The sequence below is a fragment of the Antedon mediterranea genome, chromosome 8 (genome assembly GCF_964355755.1).
Source record: "Antedon mediterranea chromosome 8, ecAntMedi1.1, whole genome shotgun sequence".
Taxonomy (NCBI): domain Eukaryota; kingdom Metazoa; phylum Echinodermata; class Crinoidea; order Comatulida; family Antedonidae; genus Antedon; species Antedon mediterranea.
This window is the reverse complement of record NC_092677.1, coordinates 511,059-535,877: the sequence shown is the minus strand read 5'-3', so window position 1 is coordinate 535,877 and position 24,819 is coordinate 511,059. Positions and strand designations below refer to the sequence as shown.

Sequence of the window (24,819 nt, the reverse complement as noted above, 5' to 3'; positions counted from 1 at the left end):
AAATTTAAAATTCCCCTTTTTAAATAACAGAACAGCCTCGTTTACGGAAGTATTCGTCCACATGTTTCTGTTTACATTTTCTTCTCGAAGTTCATTTTCTACGTCGAAGAATAGGGACTTCCCCTTTTATTCGCTCATCATCACGTCGACGACGGCCGGCCACGAACCAATCACATTAACAACTGTGTGTCATTAAAACGTCATCGAGGCACGCTCTGCGCATGTTTAAACAGAACTTAAAAAATGAACACAGCGATCGTGACGTCGTCGTCACATAAAATGCTGTGGTGGTAAAAAGTGTACCCGAGTCAGAAAGTACCGAAGTGTGGCGAATTCTCGCTCCCATAAGAAGTCACGCCGACCAGGCTAGGCCTAGGCTTGGCAATTTGGCGAACAAAGCAATAATTATTTTCGCCAAATGGAGACTCCAGTCGCCATTGGCGAATTGGCGAGCGGTTAGCGCGAGCGTAGATTGTATTACCAATTATGGAATTCAGAATATTAAAATAATAATGGATATCTTATTATTGCATCTTAATATAATAATATATATATAATTATATGTCTCTTTCTTAGCATACTGTACACTAATTCCAAAAAACTATAAATGTTTATATTTTTAGAAACATTGTCTATAAATATTGCTGTCTTGGGGAGTTTTTTTTGCTCAATATATTACAAACATTTTTTCTTGACTTAGATTTAGAGGAGCCTGTATTAAGTTTTACTACACCTGTGAAGGAGGGTGATCCAGTAACATTGTCATGTGATGTCGTTGCCAAACCGGACGGCATGTTCACATTTAAGAAGGATGGATCAGTGTTAGAGCAAGGAGGATCGTCTACTTACACGTTCACCACGGATCGGAACGATCAGGGAAGTTATATGTGTGAGGTAGAAAACGATGCTGGAACAAAAGCCACTGCTGGTCAGGTTCTAGATGTGTATTGTAAGTATTAGAGCATGTTTAATCAATAAAATAAATCTTAACCAAATATGAGAAATCTTAAGTACAGTACGTCCCCTTTTAACTATTATTATATTTGCTTGCATGCAATACTATTATTACTGAGATGGGTAATGCTAGCCAAGTTATGTATTATGACATTATTACCTTATACTTGAATTGGAATAGTTTACTTTCACAGATCGATTTTTAAAACTACATAAACCATCTATCTTAAAAGCCTAGATATTTCAAAGGGAAAAGCAACTCTTCTATAAATAAATATTAAATTAAATACAACTCTTTATGATTTTTTAGTCGCTCCTGAAATTACAGCACTAGAAGACATTGAAGTTTCCCGAGGAGAAAATGTTGTGATAAGCTTTGATGTAGAGGCCAGACCTGCTGCTAACTATGATTGGTCATCACAAGGAGCAACTGACATTGATAGCGACCCAGAAACATTCACATTTGTTGCTTCAAACACCATTGGTGATGTGTATACTGTGACGTTGAATGCAAGTAATGAGGTGGGAGCAAGACAGAGTTCAGTACAAGTCACTGTTGTAGGTAAGTTGAATGCTCAGGTTGTCCTACATAAGACAATGATTGGTCAGAATTGGCTTAACAGGGAAATTAGCTTGCTACTTTGCAACTTAAAGATGGGGGCTATGCAGCAAGTGGTGTCATTTAAATTCGCACTTTAACAAACACAATTCAACTATTCTCTCGGACTTCAGTCCTAGAGCTACAGTTCAATTCAACTATTCCCTCAGACTACAGTCCTAGAGATACAGTTCAATTGAACTATAATATTTATCAGCATCTTGTTTCACTTGTCAATCCAACTAAAAGATTATAAATTGAAACAATGACATAAATATCACCTGTAGTAACCTGAACAATATTTAGAATTAGTATCAATTTAGGTAGGGAATGCAATATTAAATAGAATGAACGCACTGAACTATTTTTTTTAAAGTATAGATTTACATACAATTTCAATAATAAAGTATTTCATTGAACTGCACCGAGAATCATTACTCTGGAAAAATCCATTAAGACAATTCATGTCTGACCAAAAGACTTCAGATTATTTCAAGTCCAGGACATTTTGAAAGTTTACACACTGTACTAGGTTATTCGTTGATTTTGAATGAATTTTATAGTCTAGATTAAGTTATTTACTTTAATAGTTAACTACTGTACTATATTGATTAGATCAATGAGGCTTTGAATCAGCTAAATATATTATAACATGTTGACCCAATTGCCTAAAATTATACCTGTTGTCATTGTAACTTTTTTAGACATTGTATTCACAGGCTATAACATTGTGTCATTAGATTGTAACTTTTTTAGACGTTGTTTTCACAGGCTACAACATTTTGCATTCATCTAATTTAGACTATTAGTTTGTTGCATGACTGTTTGTTGGTGAGATGTACTGATTTAACTCTTATAACTTTGGTTGTACATTTCATAACTATTTTATTTGTTTTTAGTTAGGATTAATCTTTCCCTGGTTTCTTTTTTAAGGATATTTTTTGTCTATATCCCTAGTTTTGTTTTTTTTTTAGTTTGTTATCCCAGATTTTCAAGAATTTTTTTTAATTTGGTTAAAATTTAAAAATGTATTAACATTAAATGACCATGGACAATTGACCCTTAAACCTTGCCCTTTGAACTAGAACCATAGCCAAGAGCTGTTCAATTTGTTTTTGCAGCCCGGACCACAACCCTGATCACTACAAATGCGTTCACAACACAACCAGGTAAACCAATTAATTTACCTAAATTTTCAAATCCAACTAAATTGGTAATTATTCAGCAAATGTCCTCAAAGTATTCATTTACATTAATAATTTTGCGATACTTTTATTATTTGGCACACAACATTTATTTTAAATTTCTAGCTTGTTGGAGTAGCTCAAAATGTTGCTACCTCAAATTTGTCGTGTACGGTACTTTTTGCATTGAACAGCTTTTTTCTTTTCATTTATTTGTTCTTAGATTTTCTTGTTTTTGCAAGAAAATGTAAGAAATACTGCATGATGTTTGTTTGCCTGTGTCTTAAATGTTTTTATTTATAAATGACAATATATTAACTTTGCTCACCTATTTGTTGAACATTGTGATGTGTAAAATTATTTTTTTAATAATACAGTAATTATTTTAATTTAAATTATTAAACCTTATATACTGCCATAGATGTTTACTACTTTTTAATAAAAAAAGACGAAATATACATAAAATAAATTTTAAAATGTTACCATTATGCTTCTTGTTGTCTAACCTACAGTAAAATAAGTCCTACCTTTTACTTACAGTACCTAAGTCCTACTGTAGCCTATATATGCTTATCTAATCTGCAATATAATACTGTAAAATAAGTCCTACAGTACCTTTTACTTACAGTACATATGCTATGACACATAACATAAGTCCTAGCCTATGTATGCTTATCTAATCTGCAATATAATACTGTAAAATAAGTCCTAGCCTATGCTTGCCTAACTTTACATGCTTAATATAATATACCGTATACTTTTATGGTGTTCTTTAAAATAATGCTTCAAAATATTCATAAATTGCATGCATGCCTAGTATGTACAGTAAGCATGTTTGTTTTAAAATGCCCTTTGACATGCATGTTTGCTATAATCTTCATAACATGATGCATGTTTACAATGTAATGTGCATTCATGTTGGCTGAATGTATTTTACATGCAATTAGCTAGTAACATGAATTAATTGATGTGTTTGCTGTGAACTATTTTAATATCCATACTACATACCTTTGCCTGTCTTATGTTATAAAATATAAAAAAGAAATATATAACTTTAAACTAATGTGCATGGTAATCCACCTGTTTATTGAGCAAAACCTTCTGTTTTTACCATTAATTTACAATCATAATATTTACAGTAGTACACCTGTATAATGATCATGAGGCTGCCACATAATTATGTTATTTACAGTACACCACCTGTATAATGATCATGAGTCTGCCACATAATTATGTTATTTACAGTAGAGAGTACAGATGTTTACTACTATTATAATATTCATTCAATCAGTGTTTGATGTGTGCTGCACATTGTGTTAAACTTGGATGTTTACCTTTGTTTTGATGTTGAGTGTGTGTAAAGCTCTGTCTACACTATGAAACTAGTTTGACAAAAAAAAGTGTGATGTGCCCAAATATGGTAGTGATAATATGCCCAAATATGGTAGTGATATGAGATCATTATGTCCATATATGGGCACATCACATTTTGTTGTCACATTAAGTTTGATAGTGTAGACAGAGCTCCTCACATTTTGTTTATAGCCTGTACTAGTGTATAAAGGGGTTTTCTTTCACTGTATGCACTCTTATCACTATAGCACATTACCACCACTAGTGTACCTTACAATGAAAACCTATTATAATGTGAAGTCAGTGTACTCAACTTTCAACCTAAAGTCTGTGATTTTTGTTTGCAATTTGAGCCATTTTATTATAGCTTGTAATGATACGTATACTTGTAGTACTCTTGTGTGTGTGTGTATACTCTTTAACATGCCAAGTGAACCATATATATCTAGTATTTATACCTTATACAGTACAATAACCAAAACAGAGAATGCACCACCACTAAATGTACGCCTCAATGCACTTACTCAATGTTATTTATAAGATATCCTGTTGCTTTAAACTTTATGTACTAGAGTTGTTTATTATATTCAAATAATTATTAATAAGGAAATAAGTTTATAAATTGAAATTCTGCTGAAAGATGTTCAGAATTGTTTGGTTTGCATTAGGTTTTGTATGAGTTATTGTTTGTAGACTTTAGTTCAAACTAAGAATTGGATGACGACTGCATGTCGTGATTAAAGGTTTGATTCATCTGGTAAACAACAATCAATGGTGGTTTGTTTAACCAAACAGCAATGGGAATTCCTGGGAAAAATTATACTGTATTTGAAAGTAATTTTTTTAGAACTTGAAATAATTACGGTAAAGCTTGACTATGGGATTGGTTAAAATTATTATTATGAAAAATACTTACTCAACTTTCCCCATTCAAGAATTAGGCTAGATACACACAAATTAGAAATTGTATTTATTGATACTGACAATTACAAGTTTCCAGTCAATATCTGCTACGATGGTCACATGATGGACTTAATAACATTCTTACAGAGCATTATATAACATTTTACATATTTTATCATTTTGGCAAATTATAGTAAATATCTGAAAATAATAAATAGTTTATTACCTGGTCTTTACAATAATATCATTAATATTATTATGGATTCATAAATGATTTATGAAGTTGTACAAATAGTAATAGTAATACATCTGTTTTATCTCAACAGATTCATGTGGTTCTTTATCTATTGTGAATGACGGTAAAAAAGTGGATGGTAACATGAATGTTGAGGTTGGTGATGAGGTATCTTTACGTTGTCAGTGTGGGGACTCAGACGAGGGATTTGAGTATGAATGGACGTTGGATGGAGATAAAATGTCAGAAAGTACTCTGATATTTACAGCTGAAAAAAATGGACATGAGGTTGTTTGCATTGGTACGGCAGGAGCACCAGAACCATCTAGTGTCAGTATAAATGTTTTAGTTACTGATAAAGGTAATTATTAAATTTTTACTATTAAATGTAAATTTGTTTTAGAGTTGTATTACTATACTGCTCTAAATGTACTGCACTATTAACTGTTAAAATGATTGATATTATATACAGAGCCTAGTACTGGTGAAGGTGGTATAGGAACTGGAGCCATTGCTGGTATTGTTGTTGGGATACTTGTCATGCTTATTATTTTAGCAGTCGTAATCATAATTGTTTTAAAATCCAGTAAGTCTTGTTTTTGGTTTCGTCTAAATAGAGAATGACTTAATAATAAATATGGTGAAAATTGTATAGAAACATATGAGCCATGTTTCTATAGATTGTTGTCCAGCATCACATTGAAATTAGCATCACATATTTATCACATGTGACTCCTGTATCATGGGCTCTTCTTGCATAACATTTCATGTGATGCTGTATCATAGAATTTGCCTAATTGGAAGTACTATTGTATTTGTAGATACAGTACTGTGAATCGCATGTGGATGTATAGCTAACATTTATAAAATTTTATTTTAATGTGTTTTTTTTTTACTTTTCAGGGGATGATGGACCTTCAAAGTAAGTCTAATACCACATAATTATGGGCCTTGTATTCTGATTGCATTTGTCCTAATATATTCTTTATTGAATGTTAAAATTAATATATAAACGTTGCTACTGCTGACATTACAATAAGAAAATATAACATTTTAAATTAAAAATCAATTTTATATAGTAGATGAGTATGTTCTTACACAATATATTCATTGCCTGAAATATGCAAATTTAAATTTTGTTTTTCTTTTATAATGATTTTATACTTGGGACTGTTTCATATTAAAATGAATTAATGAAAGTAAAACTAAAATAAATAAAATGAGTAGTCTTTTCGAGAAATATTTTTTTAAATACCAAATTACAGAGAAACTGAAAGTTTTTGTATTAAAAAATAACAATTAAAAAATTCAACAATGAATATCCTTGACTCTTTCAGATCTGCTGATTCAGCTTATATGGACGTTACGTGGGACACAAAAGATCCAAATCGTGTAAACCAAGGGAAGAAGACAGCGCCACCAAGTAACGGCACAAAGGAGGCAGCGAAGGTAGCTGTTTATGTCTGATATATATTTTGATGTGCTGTGTAACATTAAGCTCACATTCAAGTCTCATGTCATTTAGTAATGTGTAACGCCTAATCATATACAAAAGAACAACAATGACATTGAGTTGTTTGTCTTGTGTGCCATAGTGACATCATTGTTATTTCCTTATAGTTGTAATAACATTGATCATTTTGTGATGTCATCATGCCACATTTTCACCAGCAGTGATGACAGAGCATTATAGCCCGTCAATTTGAAGCTGACATTGTTGCTACGCCCATTAATTGTAATTGTATCATTACATGCTGCGTACAAACTATTTTTATTCATAATTATCAGTCTTGTTTTATGTACAGGCCCTTTGTATACTGTGTATATCTCAATAGATGTTCATGTACAGGACATTTTAAACCACATGGTGTAAGAAATAGCTTAGTTTTTTATACAGGGTTATGTTGGCCTGTCCCTTGTCAACAGTACACCCATTTAATAAGGACAAGCTTAGTTTTTCCTGTTACACCTAACAGCTTGACCTCAGCTTGACCTACCCTATCTCAACACCCAATAAGGAATAGCTTAGTTTTCCTACCGTCCAGCTTAGCCTATATTGTATCAACACCCAAAAGAAAAAGCTTTGTTTTTCATGTTATACCTAACCGCATTATGTTGGCCTATGTTATTTGCTATCTAGTTAATGGTTGGAATAGATAATCTACAATATTATCCTTAATAATTCAATATTCACCCACACTACTTGTGTACAACTGTGTTGGTGTCTGGTTATTTTCATTAAGTGTACACTTTGTTTTCCTCGTTGGTAGCGGTGTTGTTTCTACAAATCTGTTACTCCATAATGTTGAGGACAGTATTCATTGTCTTTACTAGCATAGTGTGTTGTCATGGTGTTTTCACTTGTTTTTATGGCATTTCAGCTTCTTGATTCCGACAAGCCGTCCACCACAGCTGATGCTGAGGTAGGTCATTCCATGATTATATCGCATTTTAGGATTCCATTCCATGATTCCATTCAATCTTTCTCTCAGATTTTGAGAAAAATTCTATGCAAACTTACCTTTCAATTTCCTTTGTATTGTTTGAGTGAATATTCTTGCTTTGATTTCTGAATCATGTACTCTTCTGTTACGTCGTCCTAGCAGCTTTGTGTTCACCTACCTAATGTCAACATCCAACATATGTTGTGGCGGTTTCATTCTATGGCCTAGCAGCTTTATGTTCACCTATTTCATTTGCTTTCTAAAAATAATAAAGGTAGTCATTGGGTAGCAGGATCAAGTCTATGGTTAGGAAATATCCACATTATAGCCTGGAAGCAACATTATGCTTAAACTATATATGCCCATAATACAGTGATTACTATGCAGAGGTTGATTTTCAAAAGCCTTTCTACTATTGATTCAGGCAATACTGTCGCTATGTTATTTTAAGATGTCTTATTGAATATGTTTTAGTGTCGAGTTGAACTTTAGATCCCATTTCTAAGAACCCAAATGGAAATACATTTTTATTTTTTAAAACTTTCTTTGGTTATTCTGGTTCAGTCTTGTTCTTATTGTTCCATTTTTGTGTGTCATTTTATTCATGTTTTGAACCAAATCAACCTAATAAAATTCTGTTTTGTCTTGATATATTGTTTAAAACTGTTTATTTTTGTAGAGCAACCAGGTAAATTATATTAATGTTAAACCTTATGGAATGAATTACCGTAGACCTGCAGATAAAACACACAACAGTGGACGTCCATCGTACATTCGTAAACATGTAATTTGTAATAATATTACATACTTTTTGTTTTTTTAATTTGTTTCCACTGCTCTTAAGTTATGTTTGAATCCACTTCTAAGTTTGGGAAAATTTAGGTATTTAAATAATCACATTTTTAGGTTTTTGGAAGTCTTCTCTTTTAATAATCGGCAATAATGTTGCACTAGAGTAACTTTTCGTTCTTTTATTATTTTCAAGTTTTTTTCAAGAATCTACTAATATTTTTTCAAAAAAGGTAGATAGAAAAGTAATGATCTTGAGCTTGGCTATTGTTTCCATGGTGATATTTTTTGGGATGGCACTTATGCATTCCAACCAATCTCTTGATATCCGTCCTGTGTATTACTATAGGTTAGACTGATAGATATTAGAGACTGCCAGCATATAAAAGTATTGTTTTGAATTTGTTCTGAGTTATGTAACACATTTTAAAACAAAACGGCACATGAACTGCAATATGTAGTGTTGCTATGACAATGACTGGTGCATTGTGGGATCAATTTATGGTATATTGATGATTTTATTTTTTTCATGGTTTTGGTTTTTTATTACAATAACAAAAAGCTTTCATATTTCTTAACATCTCTTTTTGTAAAATAATTGTTTTGTTTTTGCTTTGTATAATAAATGAAATTTTCATTTGTATAGCCAAGTTTTGCAATTTACTTGAAAATTAATTAAGTTGTTTAAAATTACTGCAAATAATATTTTTATTTGCAAAAAAATCTTTTTCAGGTTAGAGCAAGTTCATCTAATAATAAAGCATGTTGAATGAATGTTCATTTTAATGAAACTCATAAATATATAATGAATTAAAATGTTGTCTGATTGAAATATGCATGGTAATGAACCTATAAAAATTTACATCAATGATTACATATATAATAGACCTCATGAATATTCATTATATAACATTAATATTCATCATAATGTAGCCACTCATGCATGACAAATTGTTCTTTACAGCAGGATGCATATCATCCTTATGATGCCTCTGATGATCGGGCTTATAGCAGACCATCTTACGGCAGCGAGGACTATAATGATAGGCCGGACGACGATGACTATGCTAATTCTATGCCTGTAACCGTCTAACACTATCATTTTAAACATTTTAACCATTTTAAAATTCCTAAATAAAGTAGAAATATTAGAATTTGAAAAAAACATTTTAGAAAAATATAAAAATTTGAAATTTAATAAGTTTATATCAATGCCTTAATTTTATAGATAAATTAGTTATTTTAATTGGATAGTGTGTTTTATTGTTCACATAAATAAAAAAAATACCCTAGGTATTAAAATGTATCAAACAATTGCTACCAAGTTGAAAAGATATCTAATATAGGTTTTTTCTAGTCAAAACATTTTAGCTTCTGTAGCACTGCCTAATTCATTATATTTATCCTTATATTTTATTTGTTGTTTAATTAATTATCTTTTATATATATTGTTGCTATTACAAATTCTTATTTGTTCATCCCTATTTATTTAATTTTTATTTTCAGGTGCTTTGTACTAACATTACTCACATGCATCCGCAACCTTAATGTTGTTACCATGTAAAATTGAACAAAATCCAAATGAATAATACATTCCTAATTCACACATGTTACATTACTAGTGAGTGTGAATAATTGGTACACCTTTTGGAAACCCATGGTGTACCACAAACCTAACTTTACTAGTTCATTCCTCATATGCTTATTATTATTCAGTATGTTACTAAGCTGTAGCTGTTAAATTAACGTGTAAGGTTGCTGATGCTATTTACACTTTCAAAATCAGCTATTTACACTCATTTTTGCTATTTACACTCATTTTAGCATTTTTCTTTCTTTTCACCTGTATTATTTCAACAGTGGCTCATCTTGTAGTGATTTCAGTTTTCTACTATTGATCATTATTGATTCCTATTGATTATTATTGATTCTTATTGATCACGATGCAATATTTAATCAATTGATGAATGTTCATATATAATGAATACTAACCATGGCACTTAATGTGGTATTGGCTAATGTATATCTTATTGGTAGCATTAATCATGCTAGTTTTGTTTTGTAACATATTCCTAGTTTAGTTTGGTGAAGACATGTACTCCTTACTGTACTTCACATTTGTTCATTTCACTGGTGAGTTTCTTCCCTTATATTGCTCTAGTGGGTGCATAGTCACTTCATTCTCATTGGCGATTCAGTTTCTTTATTATAGTTGTGTGAAGCCTTTTCTTTCACTGAGTTTTTAGATATCCAATTCCCACTATATTATGTTCCACTATCTTTTAGCAATGTACATGTATATATACACTGTAAGCATATTCTTAGCGCATTTTAAATTATGTCATTATTGATTATATGTATTATAACTAATCTTATTTATGAATGTAATTAACATTAATGTACAACACTCGTGAATGATATCACTTTATGTGCCTTTTACTCAAGCCAAAATACACATTGCACACCTTAAGTTTTGTAGTCAGAGAGTTTTTCTTAATAATGTATAACTGTATTTTTGTAGAATTAATCAAATATAATGTGTAAATTGTAGGCCTTAGTAGTAATAGCAGGTTTTTAATAATTTGCAATATAGGTTTAAATGAATTGAGCTGAAATTAAGCAAAAGCAAAACCACAGTAATTAAACTTGTTTGGGGAAAATATTTCTTGGTTACTTGATATGCTGCTTGTCTTAGTCTGGTGGTAAAGTTGAACCACAGAGGAGGAGTAGAAGTTTATTGACTCTGTTTGCAATATGCTGCTCTTCTGTGCGGTATCTCTACTCTAGGGTATCTGTGCTCTAGGGCATCTTTAAGTCAGTTTGTACAGACTGACTTATATAACATGGATCGGAGCGGGAATTTCTATATTTCACTGGACTATTTATATGACACAGAAGAAAGGAGTTTGTTCCTCCACACAAATTCAATGTGTAATTATGAATTATTTCAAATGTTCATAAATTATTGTTTTATTTGATTTTTCGATGTTTTCTTGTTACATTGGTGTGTTTAATTGATAATATTATACCGTATCTGCTATAACTATTCGTAGCTAATGAATATTCATGTTTTTTAATGAATAGTTATCGGTATTGTATTATGAATATTATAAACATTAATTGTTAATGAATATTCAATCAATATTTTTAATGAATGTCACTAAGCATTTTTTATTTGATATTCATTAGCATAATTTATAATTTTTAATGAATATTTATCTTCTTTTTTTTTTATTGAATGTCTAATCACTTTTAATGAATATCCATGATCTTTTTAATGAATATTAATAAATGTTATTTTTTTAATGAATAATCATATTTTATTATGCATATATAATGTATTATTATATTTATTGTATTCTAATTTTATATTTTTAATATCTTTTGTAACAAAATGTGAATAGTTTTATTGTCGCAATGCAGTAATTATGATTTATAAAAGAAGCGGAATGGAAATTTAAATTATTGTGAAGTAAACATTCCAGTTTCTCGTTGGTTGAATGTTGGTGCTGTATGTCGAATTAATCGCGCGCGTAACGCAAGTATTTAGACCAATCACGACGATGCCAAACTGTCGCTTGTGATTGGTCGGCCCGCCAGCGTTGCGTTGCTTGGAAAAAAAACCCAAGTTTTATTTTGATTGTTGGATCTCAAAACGTGTTTCATTTTACTTTCAAGTCGAAGATGTGTCTCAAAATTTTAAGTATAATACCAAATTTTTTATTATGTGTATTTTTTTCAATGAACTTTGGTTTTGAAATCTGGTTAATTGCGATCTTGAATTACGCGCAATTGGAAATTGAAAATATGATTGAATATAGACGTACTGTAACTAATACAGTTTTTGGTTTATATATTAACTGTAAATACTTTTGTAAATAAATGGTAAAATCGAACATTTTGACGTATCACAATTCGTTAGATTGTGGTGTTTTTTAAATAATTTAAACTGTCCTGTTAAAATGTAGACTTTTCGACAGTGCTAGGCTGTGTAACAGTTTTCATATTTTACAGCGAAAAAATGTTAGTTAAATTGTATTTTACCGGTTTATAAACTTTAAAAAACGTTATTTAGATGATAATGTTGGTTGTTGCGAATTTTAAGTTGATCATCACGTACGTTGGCACATCATGATGTAAATAAATTGTAGAAATAAATCTGCCTTTTTGCTATCACAATTATTGAGTCTGTGATTTGTCTGCGTAATGTTTGAATAATGTAGTAAGTGTACACTAAAAACATGTTGAACTTTGAACATAGTCTAACGACTTGGGCTTTCAGTGAATTTCGCCGATATGCCTTTCTACCGAAAGGCAAAGTAGTTGATGAAATGTTGTGTATTGGCAATCTTGATAGAAGATGGTTTCGGTAAATCACAAATCAACCTAAACTGTTTTGCTTTTATATCATTTATCAATCATCCCATCCGGGTTATTTAAAAATAAGTTGTATTTCGTACTCTAAATATTATTGTAAGTTGTATTTTAATTGTTTTCATCAAAAATCAAAGATACAAAATTAGCAAATGTCTACTCATAGAGTTTATAACTTCATGGTCTACTATTACTACTGGGCTTATACCGTACTATTACTACTGGGCTTATACCGTACTATTTCTACACAAATTACTAACACTAGCACTTAACGCGCTTGCGCGTAGAAAACGGGTATATGCGCGACAACTATGACGCCCTTTCGTCCACCTGTATTAAAAAAATGTAAACTATATAAAGCTAAGAGTACAATACTGGCAAGCATTATTAATATGTACATGATCTAATAAGCAAATTACATAGTGAAACTGATCCTCCTTAACTAATTTACATAGAAAATATTTAATGCACATGGATTCGTATTTAATTCGATATTTAGAGTTATTCGACACCACTAAAATTAAAGAATCAAGTTAATGCACTATGGCCTGTTGCAAAGATAGAAGTTAATTTGGTGTGAATTGTCCTCTAAAAACATTAGTTACTACACTGTCGAACTTTGGTTTAAGCTTGGTTTCCATGGAGCAATAGTTGTAGTCTATTGACTATGCTTGGACGCAACGCAACAACGCAAAGTGTACCGCAAGAAATTTGACCAATCACGACGGTATAGGTCACCCGAACTGTCGCATGTGATTGGTCAACTCACCATGTGCGTTGCGTCCAATTAGAAACCAGCTTTAAAGGCACGATAAAGGCGTTGAAGTCGGCAAATTTTGGTATTCAGCCATCCAGTTCATTATATTCATACATTATATATTAATACTAAAGTAAGTGTTTGCTACAAAATAGAATTACAATGGCGTACTAAAAGATTGATAGATTAAGTAGAGATAACTAAAGAAGGTTGTGCCTATGTTTATACACTTAATATCTACAGCTTAAACTATCTTATGTCAAATTTATTAAGCCTTTACTTCTGCGTCTGCCGCCGGTTTGTCTTCTTCTGCGATTTTATCGGCTGCGGGTTCCCCCTTTTCGACTTCAGTGTATCGTACTTCACTGTAAAATAAACAATACATAGTTTATATTTGACGTTATTGTCCATATTATTGTTGTTTTTTTTGTTACAATCTAGTATTAGCTACAAGTTCAAACTATGCCGGCAGTGTTTATCTAATGTTAATATTTGAATTATATCAATCAATTTTGTTTCTAGCAAAAATGTGACGAGGATTTTACCGAGAAAGTACTATGTAATCATCGGAAGGCTTTTTTATACAACCATGGAAAAATAAGTTATTTCTCCATGAAATAGGCCTACATAGAATAGAAACATACGCCCCGGTCAAAGGTTACGATATATTATACCAGTTATCTGACTTGCGTACTTACCTTTTCTTTGCTGGGGCGGGTTGAGCATCACCTGAAAACATAAAAATGACAATGTTTTTAATCAATAAATCGATGGGCATGAATCGAATTAATATAGACTTTATAACGCTTCGTATAGTCGTGTCATATTCATGTTGAGTCATGTTTCTTCCATATAAAATCAGCCATGCGTATAATTCAGGTTTAATTAGACTTCTATAACGAATATTATATTACATTTATTTGTTGTAAATGACTTACCTTTAGTGCAAACCTTTGACACAATAACGTATACAATGATGACAATTAAAACAAGGCCTAGAATGACACCAATAATGATACCAGCAATAGCACCTCCACTTAAGTCACCTGTAAGAACATTAAGTCTTAAAATTAGAACCACAGACTTATGAGCTTTGCGACGACCTGGACGACTACGCATGTTGTGTCGGTAGGTCGTCGCGCCTGGTGGACCAGACACACCAAAACTCTGTGTCAAGGAATCGACTGTGAGTGTGAGGCAACACGTCCCAATTTCCCCGCAATCACACGTCCCCATGTCCCCCTCAATTAGTGCACAAAATTAATTAACGTGATGTAATTGGTTCCTACAGGTCTTTAGAATCTGATCGTCAAAAATTGGAAAACAATCGGTAGATGTTTTGTACGCCCAATTATGATTTGCGATCTGCCTACCACCCGCCCACCCTCAAGGAAGACCCACATCGGTACCTTTCGTGCGATCTGCCTAACACCCACCCACCCACCCTCAAAGAACACCCATATCGGTAAATTTCGTCAGGTTTAATATATCGCTTTTATCCAATAATTTAAAGTTAATATCTCCTCAAATACCTCTTTTTAGAAATTACCTGAATCTTCATCTTCCTCCTCCTTTGACTCACCACCTTAAAATAAATAAATAAATAACACTTATTACTCTTATTGTTGGTTGATATACGTGTGCCTCCTTTAGCTTGGTTCCCACTAGAGACGTAACGCAAGGACGTGACGCAACATAAGTGATTTGAACAATCACAAGCGATGGATTATTCAAACTGTCGGTTGTCATTGGTCAAGTTGCTTACGTTGCGTTTACGTCATTGCGTTACGTCCTAGTAGGAACCAAGCTTTACACTGCACGTTTAGTGTTTTCTTAAACCTGCTAACTATTGTTAAATGGATCCATTGCTATATCACTGTTGTTATAAACATGTACATTCACACACTCAAGATGAATAGTGTAAAATTTCCATTTTGCTACAATAAAACTTACTGTCGCTGCTTTCACCAGAATCTTTAGTCGTCATATTGACTGTGAAAAAAGTAAAACAAAATTTTGATTGATTGAATTTGTAAAAATTTGATATTTGAACACAGAGGAGATACATTTGACGGTGAAGGTTTAATGGTTGAGATAAAGAAAGTGATTAAGAAACAGAAGAAGAAAAATGAAATTAGTTTGAGTAGAAGAAGGAAAAAGGAGAAGAAGAGAAAGAAATTAAGTATTTACGTTGCTCCTGTAGGCCCATGTCGATGAAGGTTTAATGGTTGAGAGAAAGAAAGTGATTAAGAAACAGACGAAGACAAATGAAATTTTAGAGTTAAAGAAGGAAGAAAGGAGAAGAAAAGAAAGGAAGGGAATAGTTTATGTTGCTGCTGTAGGCCCAAAGCCGATGAAGGTTTAATGGTTGAAAGAAAAAAAAGTGATTAAGAAACAGAAGAAGACAAATGAAAGCAGTTGGAGAAGAAAACGCAAGGAAATGAGAAGAAAAAAAGAAAATAATTTACTTGTGTAGACCCAATAGTTGAGATAAAAGGAGAGTAAGAAAGAGAAGAAAAAGAATTAATTAGGAATGAGTAAAATAGAGAAGAGAAGAAAAGGGGGATATATAATAAGGAATATTCGATGTAATGGTTGAAATCAAGAGAGAAGTTTAGGAAGCAAGAAGGAAACTAAGAGGATAACCTGCAGATAACGGTTACTGTTTTACCTTGTGGTGGTGCTGCTGTAGTTGTGTTGTTTGCTGGTGACTGACTTGGTGTTACATTTGCTACCATTGGTACATCTTCTTTTGTTGTTACTTCCACCATTACTTCTTCAGATATTTGTGTTGTCTGACATCGCACGCTAAATATAATAGCTTACAACAAAAGTATTTTATGAATTAGTTTGATAATGCACAATTTCGTTCCGCAAGTTAGTCTATATAGTTTATTTATTTATTCCTTTTCTTTTAGTGATACATAAAAAGGGATCACGGAGGAGAGACAAAAGACAACTATCGCCAAAGGGCGTGTCTCTCAAAGATATATCATTTGCATGCATTATTTGCCCATATTATAAACATAATAATAATACGTTGGGCCTATATATACTATAATTACTGATAGAGTTTAATGGCTTTTCTATTTTATGTGCAATGTTTTCATTTTGTTCACTATGTCTAACTTTCAATTTAACCCTATGCTAAGTTAATACTTGTGTTGTTATCATTCATGTTTTAAAATGATTATGTGGCGCGAAAATCTTAAAAATAAACCAACTGAAAACCAATCTTCAAACATTGTCTAAGCTATGTTTTGTAATGAATCACTAAGTAAACATAATGCATGTTTTCATCATCTCTTTCTTTGCTTTATCGTTTGACATTAATCTGATAACATGATTAGGTTCATCAAAATTTGATATGACGTCATAACAGGCATAAACTGTATAATGGCTCTTAGACATGTTACATTCTGTAAATAAACTATTTTAGTCTAGACAGGAATACGCCATTGATGAACTGAACTTACCTTCTACTATTAACATGCATAGGAAGATTTTTAATTTCATATCTGTGAATAAAACATTAATATTTGTTTATGAAAAAAATTAATGTTATTGGATAGGTAAAGAGACTGAGTCTAAACTTCTATCAGAACTCATTGGAGATGCACAGTAAGTAGCCCACAATACATCAAGCACATGAAGGGCCGGCTCACAAACACTGAGTATGGTAAAAAAAAAATAGTATATAAACTATGTTCATGTTTATTATAATAAAGATCATAACTCATAACATAATTAAATTATATACAGTATTAACAAGAACATAAATAATTAAATAATAATAAACAATATAATATTTAAATTAAATGACATTTTTAATATAAGTCTAATAATATTTTCTTTAAAATTAACATATTAATAACATTGATAATAATACTAATAATAAATAATAACACTCCATCAAAGTTAAGTATTGTACTTTTTGCTCTTTAGTTTCTTTTTATACAATTCGTTTCCTTTCATTTAAATGTTTTTTCTTTTTTTTCTCTTTATACTTTATTTAGCCTTCTGGCTAACTTAATGTATGTAATGTATGTAAGAACGCACCGTCCAGAAGAACGTGTGCCGCCGATTTAAAGGCGTATGTTCAATAAAGTTATTATTATTTATTATTCATCAATCATGTTTTATTTAAAAAATAAAAATTCACAATTATTGTGCCAAATTGAACAATCAATAAGCCTATTTTTAATTTTCGCTTTGTACAAAACTGTATTAATCGGTGATACACTTAATTGGCGAATCATAAAGAAGGTATAGTAAAGTAATTTAGAAATTTTTCGACCCGGTGCGCGTACGGCAGTGACGTCACAAATCAGACGCAGCTATAGAAACCGTACGCGATGCGTAATAATCGATGTAATTGGTATGAAACAGTCACCACCAGTATGACGATTCGGAAATATATTAGGATTTTGAAGAAACCCAGTTTATGAATGTTATCGCATCCATAAGTAGGCCTACACTGGTTTCTCCAGGCCAGTGGACTCTTGCTGTGTGCGATGGAAACACGACACACACTAAATGCAGGCTTGTAGTTAAGATCATGCTGGGTTGACATCACTACGATACCAAATGCATGAATCACCTTACAAAAATCATAAAATAATGTTGTATAAAATATGATAAAATCTATGCGGCAGCAGCATATACATGGATATACAACCTATGTTATTAATATATTATTAATAGTATAATACCGTCGGGTATACATTTCTTAATAATTATGCTTAAGTAACGATAGTCTAAGTTGCCACGCCCATTCGTGATAACTACTCGACGGCTCAGCGGAATAACGGTTTCGTAATGAATTCACACATACTATTAAGTATTTATTATATTATGTTGTTCTTTGGAATCGTTTAGTGTTCTTTGTTGCACCTCTCGCTCTGGTTAACACATACGTCCAATAATAGACTTAAGTACAAAAGGAATATTGCTGTAAAGGTGTTGCAACAACAAGTACTGTACTCTGAATTACTGAGGATGTGCGCGTATTAATCATGATAAAAATATGAGTGTAATCATGCTGCTTATTAACATGATTATGACAAAGATATTGTGATGGATGTTGAGGTCAATTAGAGATGATAAATGTTCCCATTCACATATACCAATATTTCTCTATGGTTTAACAGTAAAATACAAGGTTTTCTTCCGCTAATGTACTAGCCTACTTAGTGTAATTTTGCATACTTAATGTATTATTGTAATTTTTATTATTTATAGTGAACAATAAACGTTTGTGATTATTATGAATAACAAATATGATCAACAGGTTAGACTTCATTAATTATACGATAGTATCGATGACACTGTTCAACATATCATTATCAGATTACGGAAATGACTTCGTAATACGTATTGAGTTCACTAAAAGTCTACATCATCAAAACATCATGAATCCGCTTAAAGTTTGGATGTGAAAAGAGGATGCAGGAGCTCAATGAATTCTGCTCCGAAGATGAGCAAAATCTGCCGGGTTTTGTAAAGGGCGCGGTGTTGATTGTCGCAGCTTACCATCCCGCCGCAGGTGAGAAAACCGCACCGTTTGCTTCCGCTGCTGTTGCTATCACACTAATTAAATATCAAGATATTTTATTATTCGTTTCTAGTGCTTATAGTAAAGTGATAAAATCTGAAATAAAATGGAAAATAATTGAAATTTCTTACTGCTAAATGTTGTTACCGCTGCTTATAATAAGTCCGCCGGGTGAATAGGCTTTGAAAACTGGAGTGTATAGTCTATTGTACCGGTAGTGAACAGTCCGTTATTCTTCGTTCCAGTTGAACAGGCAGGTATAAAGACTAACCAAACGTACAATTAAAGAATGCAATTATCCACATCTCAAACAGATTTTCAAAAGCCTATTGTACTGAAAAACCGTTAGAATTTGAACATAACGGTAGACTTTTATTGGTGATATTTTTTGTAATATTGTTAAGGTTCAATTACGAGGTTAAGAGGTACAAAAGAACATCAACTGGGATTATTCAGACACTCGACAGATGATAATCACACACTGGTAATCGTGATTTGGTTAAATCAATAGTTTAGGCATTATAGGCTAGGGTTTATTTTAAACAAAGACACTCCCAGATTAAAATATTCACCAAATTGTTTCGTTTAAGACGATTTCGGATTGAAAATATACCATTTAAAAAGGCATAGTAATACACAAATGAAATTAACATATGAGAGACTTCAATTTCAATTGTTTGCCACTGCCGCTTGTGATTGGTCAAATCATTTGCGTTGCGCGTACGTATACGATAGTCATTGCGTACGCGTACGCATATTATGGATACTAAGGCTGGTTCCAGCTGAGTGAACATAGTGGATTAAAGATATAGCGCTTGTTGTTATTTAAATGTGCAAAAGTATTTATACTTACTATAATTCATCCAAACACAATGGCACTGACTTTTCTATAGGCTAGAAGGAAACAGAATGATGTTATTGCTTGCAATGTTGTTGAACTTGTTGATCCCAATGTCATAAAACATTAAGCTAAGTTATTAATTTATTACACCAACAGGTCACATGAACACTAAAAATATTTGCGCACGTGATCAATTTATGGTAAAAGCAAACTTTCATTATTGCATTGTATCTTGTACTCAGAAAAAGAAGGCGTATCTTGTTTGTTAGGCCTATTTATAGGCACTTTTTACCGTTTAAGAACAATGACTTGATAATCACCATGACGGCCTAAATAATACACTCTTACAACATTGTCATATGTATTTCTTAAACCATGGATCTATCTCATTCACTCATGCTTAAACCATGGACCTATAATAGGTTCATGCTTAAACTTAGAGCACTGGTGGTAGGTCATCAGGGAATGCTCCCCATGCAATAATTAATCCTGAACCGTAGCACGCCCTCTAGAGAATTTATGAATACATTTGTTTGTGGTCGAATTAGTAAGGTTCTTGAGGAGAAAAGTGTGCATTGCAAATATTTGTATTATGGATATTTAAATTATTAGCTTACATGTTTGATTGTTTCCAGAATTTTAAATCTTCCAGAGTAGAATTTAGGTCAATTTTATTATCCCATCTTGAACTTTTATCACCAACTCTATTATTCCATACTATAATTTTTAATTCGGCTTACCTGATACAAGTTTCGGTTGATTATTTTGAATGATTTTTAACTTGAGTCAACTATATTTCATTCTCATTCGTTTGAAAGAGAAGAAATATTCAGATCAAGTACTGATTGATTATTCAAATTTATCCAAATTATTATTATCCATAACATTATTGGAAAAAAAATATTTAAAAAATACCGCAAAGTGTGGTTCTGTTTAAAGGTGTTTATTCAAGCAACAGAGGTGGTGGTAGGAAATCAATTAGGCTACATTATAAATATTCTTAAAAACTATTATAGGTCATACTACTCGAATCAAAAGCAACCTTTGATCATGACACTATCAATGATTAACTACTCTTTGTCCTGTTATTTAAACATTTATTGTGATTCTTCAGTCTTTATTTGGCTTTTTTTTTTTCTATTTTCTTATCAATGAATCAAAAATGGTTCTAACGTATTAGTCACTGAAGGTGTCAACAATGAGGTAGCAGTGTGAAAGACTTACACAGTTATATAAACGTAATATTTTCTCCAAAAACTAGAAAGTGTTTTAACTGAATTGTCAGTTGTTGAAAGGACTTGTTAGACTTCCTGTTGTTAGGTCCAATCCATATGGACCTGTAAACAGAATCTGCAAAGCATGGAAGGTGTTTGTAGAAGTATATTAAGTTTGATTGTTATAATCTTTACTTCGTGCAATGGTAAGTCTGTAACCTATGTATTTTCTGCCGTCTAAGTCCGGTTTTTCTTTTTTATCTATAGACAATAATTGTTTATATTTTTTCAGTATTGGTGTTCTGCAGTAATGTAACCGTAGAGATACCTTCAAATCAACTCGCAACAAAAGGAAAACCAACGATTTTAAAATGCCATTATGATCCGGAAACTGTGAATGGCGACATCGACATTTCATGGAGTTATGTAAAATCTAAACAAGATATAACTAACATAATTGTGAGGAATGAATCTAAAATTGAAGGCTATTTCTTGGCAGCAAATTCGTTTGGAGATGCTAGTTTAGGCATTGCTAATGTCACAGAATCTGATGCTGGAATTTATGTTTGCGAAGTAGTCGTCATTAAGACGAAACGAGGATCAAAAGCTTCGACACGGTTAAATATAATATGTAAGTACTGTAATAGAAAATATAATTCTTCACAGAAAATAGATATTTTTTAAACAAGTATTGTAAATGTAAATGTTTAGTACAACTATGGAGCGCCTGTATGACACGCAAAAAGTGCATTATAGAATATTTGTTTTATTTAAGGGAATAGTGTACCAAACATTACTCAGCAGCCTTCTGGAATACTTCAAACAGGAAATAGCGTCATCCTTACGTGCGTAACAGATTCACAACCTATTTCTATTGTCACGTGGTCAGTTAATAACAGGACAATTGATGGCGGTAATTACAAAATGGAGGATACTATTCTAAAGATTGACACATTAACTAGAGAAGATCATGGAAGTGAAATTCGATGTAGATCTGGAAACAACGCAAGCGTGTTGCTAAGTGAAACTCTCTTGTTGCAAGTAAAGCGTATGTACATTTCTGTCTTTTTCTTGCGACTTATTATGGTAATCTACGGGTCTGGCGATTAGTTTCATTCCTGAAAACATCTATTGTGGATAGTAGATGATCTCAGCAATCATTTGAATGTTAGATTCTATGTTTACTCTTCTTTCCTTCATTGTTTCCTTTAAAAATCAATGTTTAATGCTTTAAGATATTTGACTTATAAGTTAAAAGTTATGCTTTTTATTATAGACGCACCTGTTATAAATCTATCAGTTACTGGAAATACGCTACTCTGCCAGGTAGACGCTTTTCCAATCGCTACAATAATTGTATACACAAACAGTTCGAAGTACGAAGAAGTGGAGTTATCATATGTTAAAATGGACATTGATTCATGCGAGCACGTGACATGCGAAGCGTCAAACGAAGTTTCATCTATGATTACGTCACAACTGGTCTGTGGGTCAGGTATGTAATACGCACATATACAATAGGACTATGGAATTCATACTGTTCATTCAAGTCAATTATATTATTGAATCATATATTTCTATTTATAGTAATAATTGTATTTGTCATTTGTCATCGTCTTTTTCTTATAGTAATCATTTTATTTGTCATTTTGTTATTTTTAGCACAAAAGACAGATACAGAGCATAAACAAGGTAAGAATATAACAGTGGTGGAGATTAAGATGCATACTTAAACTTGGGTCACTCTTGGCTTGGACACAGCGCAAAGACGTAATAATTGACCAATCACGTCACGGTGGATTATTCTTTCGTTTGATTAACTCACTTGCGTTGTACCTACGTTGTTGCGTGGCGTCCAAGTAGGAACCATGGCTTTTAAAAAAACACAAACACACAAGTATCTAAGAGTTCTTACCAATGCTACCCCTAAATATGAATACAATAGGAGGATGTCGTGGGTTTGTAGAAACCACTAACTCATGTATGGTGTGCAGCATAGTATTTGTGTTTGCTGTATACTTTACCATGTGAATATAGTTTTGACAAACATTGTATTGAATTTTCACGATGACGTCCCTGAAGATGTAAACCAAGTGCCAATTTTTACAACAACAAAAATTAATGATTCAACTTCATTTACTTTGTAGGTTTGAGTGGTGGAGCGGTTGTTGGAATCGTAGTTTCAGTTATTGCAATTTCTTTACTTATAGCTGGGTTTATAATTTTGAAGAAACGTAAGTAATTTTTGTTATAAACCTTGATTGTGCAGGATGTGTGTCAAGGAGCTTACGGTATGTAATAGTTTTGTGAATCTGTATAAGCCCATTGTGTACGCGCAATTGCCACGCACAACCACGCAGCGTCATTTGCTTTTTTGTTTAACTTCTATTTGTTATTAGTAATTATTAAAATTGCAATACATTTTTTACCATTCTAAATTTGTTTTTTCTTGTAACAATTTGACTTTTCACGCTTCATTACTTGTAAAAACCGAAAGTTCATCGTTTGACGGCTTACATTGGCTTAAGACGACCTATGCAAGTTTACGACTTTCGCTGCTGCCGCTGCTGAAACCTTTAATGCGACGGTTGTACACTGCATAGTCCGTGGGAGGTCTCTTGTTATCCAATGATTAGCTCGTTACTAATATAGACATTCGGTTTGTGTCTTTTGGAGAGCCCTGCAGAATAATTCAATATCTGTGTAATCACGCGAAGCGTCATTAAAACGAAAAATAAACGTAGTTTGTTTCTGATCAATTTGTATTGTCTGTAATATTTTATAGTACTGAAAATAATTTAAATTTCGATGAGATAAATTTACTTTTGAAATACAATTTTTCCAATGTATATAAAAATAAATAATAGAGTGTTTTCTGTTACTTAGGAAACGCTTTCAAGTATATGCGACCAACACAACGGAAAGACTTAGACTGGTGAGATATCAATTATTTCATTTCATTTCGTCAATTAAAAACATGATATTACAATACAAATAAACATAACAAAACCCATGATTTAGTTATAAATTACTGGTAAATGGGAACAATGGAATCATTTTACTTATATTTTATAAAATTTTAGAGTTTTTCTAACCATCAGTATTGTTAATTGTATAAACCTAGCATTTTAAATTTATAAAGTAGTCCTATTTTTTGTATAGGTAAGTGGGTTTGCTGTAATTGGTTATCTTTGAAAAGGCCTGCATGCATGAAGAGTAACAATACGTGGCCAGTTCCATTATCCCTTGAGCTTTGTTATAATAAGAAAGTAGAGAAATATTATACTCATCGATCGGTCAAAGGTCAAGATTATTACATTAAATGAATGAAGTACATTGACTCTTATTAACAATTAGGATCACTAAACATGAGGGATTTTTTCGAAAAATGGCCAAATTACGCACTTTTTAAAAGACGGTTATTATGCAATAATATTGCTATATATGTGCATATATTGCGTTATAAGCATCTTATAGACGTATTGATTTTGATTTTTTCAAAAAAATGGCCAATTTTCTACCATAGCACAATTGACATGCGCAGAACCCATTATTCGACTCTGCGCATGTTTATTATGCTATAGTAACCATGCCAAAAGTGGTTACTATAGCACAATTG

General features: G+C 32.1%; 3 protein-coding genes across 3 annotated transcripts; 2 read left to right on the top strand and 1 right to left on the bottom strand.

Moving 5' to 3' along the window:
- Positions 1-418: 418 nt before the first annotated feature.
- Positions 419-12,639, top strand: LOC140057021 (cell adhesion molecule CEACAM1-like). The gene is made up of 10 exons (XM_072102555.1): positions 419-455; positions 701-949; positions 1,265-1,516; positions 2,674-2,721; positions 5,319-5,588; positions 5,700-5,813; positions 6,131-6,149; positions 6,565-6,676; positions 8,351-8,455; positions 9,425-12,639. Exons 1-10 carry the CDS (start codon positions 419-421, stop codon positions 9,551-9,553), a joined length of 1,335 nt encoding a protein of 444 aa, XP_071958656.1. The 3' UTR covers positions 9,554-12,639.
- A 289-nt stretch (positions 12,640-12,928) lies between these two features.
- On the bottom strand, positions 12,929-19,411 carry LOC140057507 (uncharacterized). Its single transcript, XM_072103201.1, has 8 exons — positions 19,277-19,411; positions 17,068-17,109; positions 16,263-16,412; positions 15,545-15,583; positions 15,141-15,176; positions 14,530-14,637; positions 14,290-14,320; positions 12,929-13,956 (listed from the first exon to the last, which is right to left on the bottom strand). The coding sequence occupies exons 2-8, from the start codon at positions 17,105-17,107 to the stop codon at positions 13,860-13,862; spliced, it is 501 nt and encodes a 166-aa protein (XP_071959302.1). The 5' UTR covers positions 17,108-17,109; positions 19,277-19,411; the 3' UTR covers positions 12,929-13,859.
- Positions 18,917-24,518, top strand: LOC140057506 (V-set and immunoglobulin domain-containing protein 1-like). Its single transcript, XM_072103200.1, has 8 exons — positions 18,917-19,136; positions 21,493-21,831; positions 21,976-22,248; positions 22,477-22,695; positions 22,863-22,892; positions 23,348-23,434; positions 24,087-24,135; positions 24,363-24,518. Exons 1-8 carry the CDS (start codon positions 19,037-19,039, stop codon positions 24,364-24,366), a joined length of 1,101 nt encoding a protein of 366 aa, XP_071959301.1. The 5' UTR covers positions 18,917-19,036; the 3' UTR covers positions 24,367-24,518.
- The last annotated feature ends 301 nt before the right edge of the window (positions 24,519-24,819 follow it).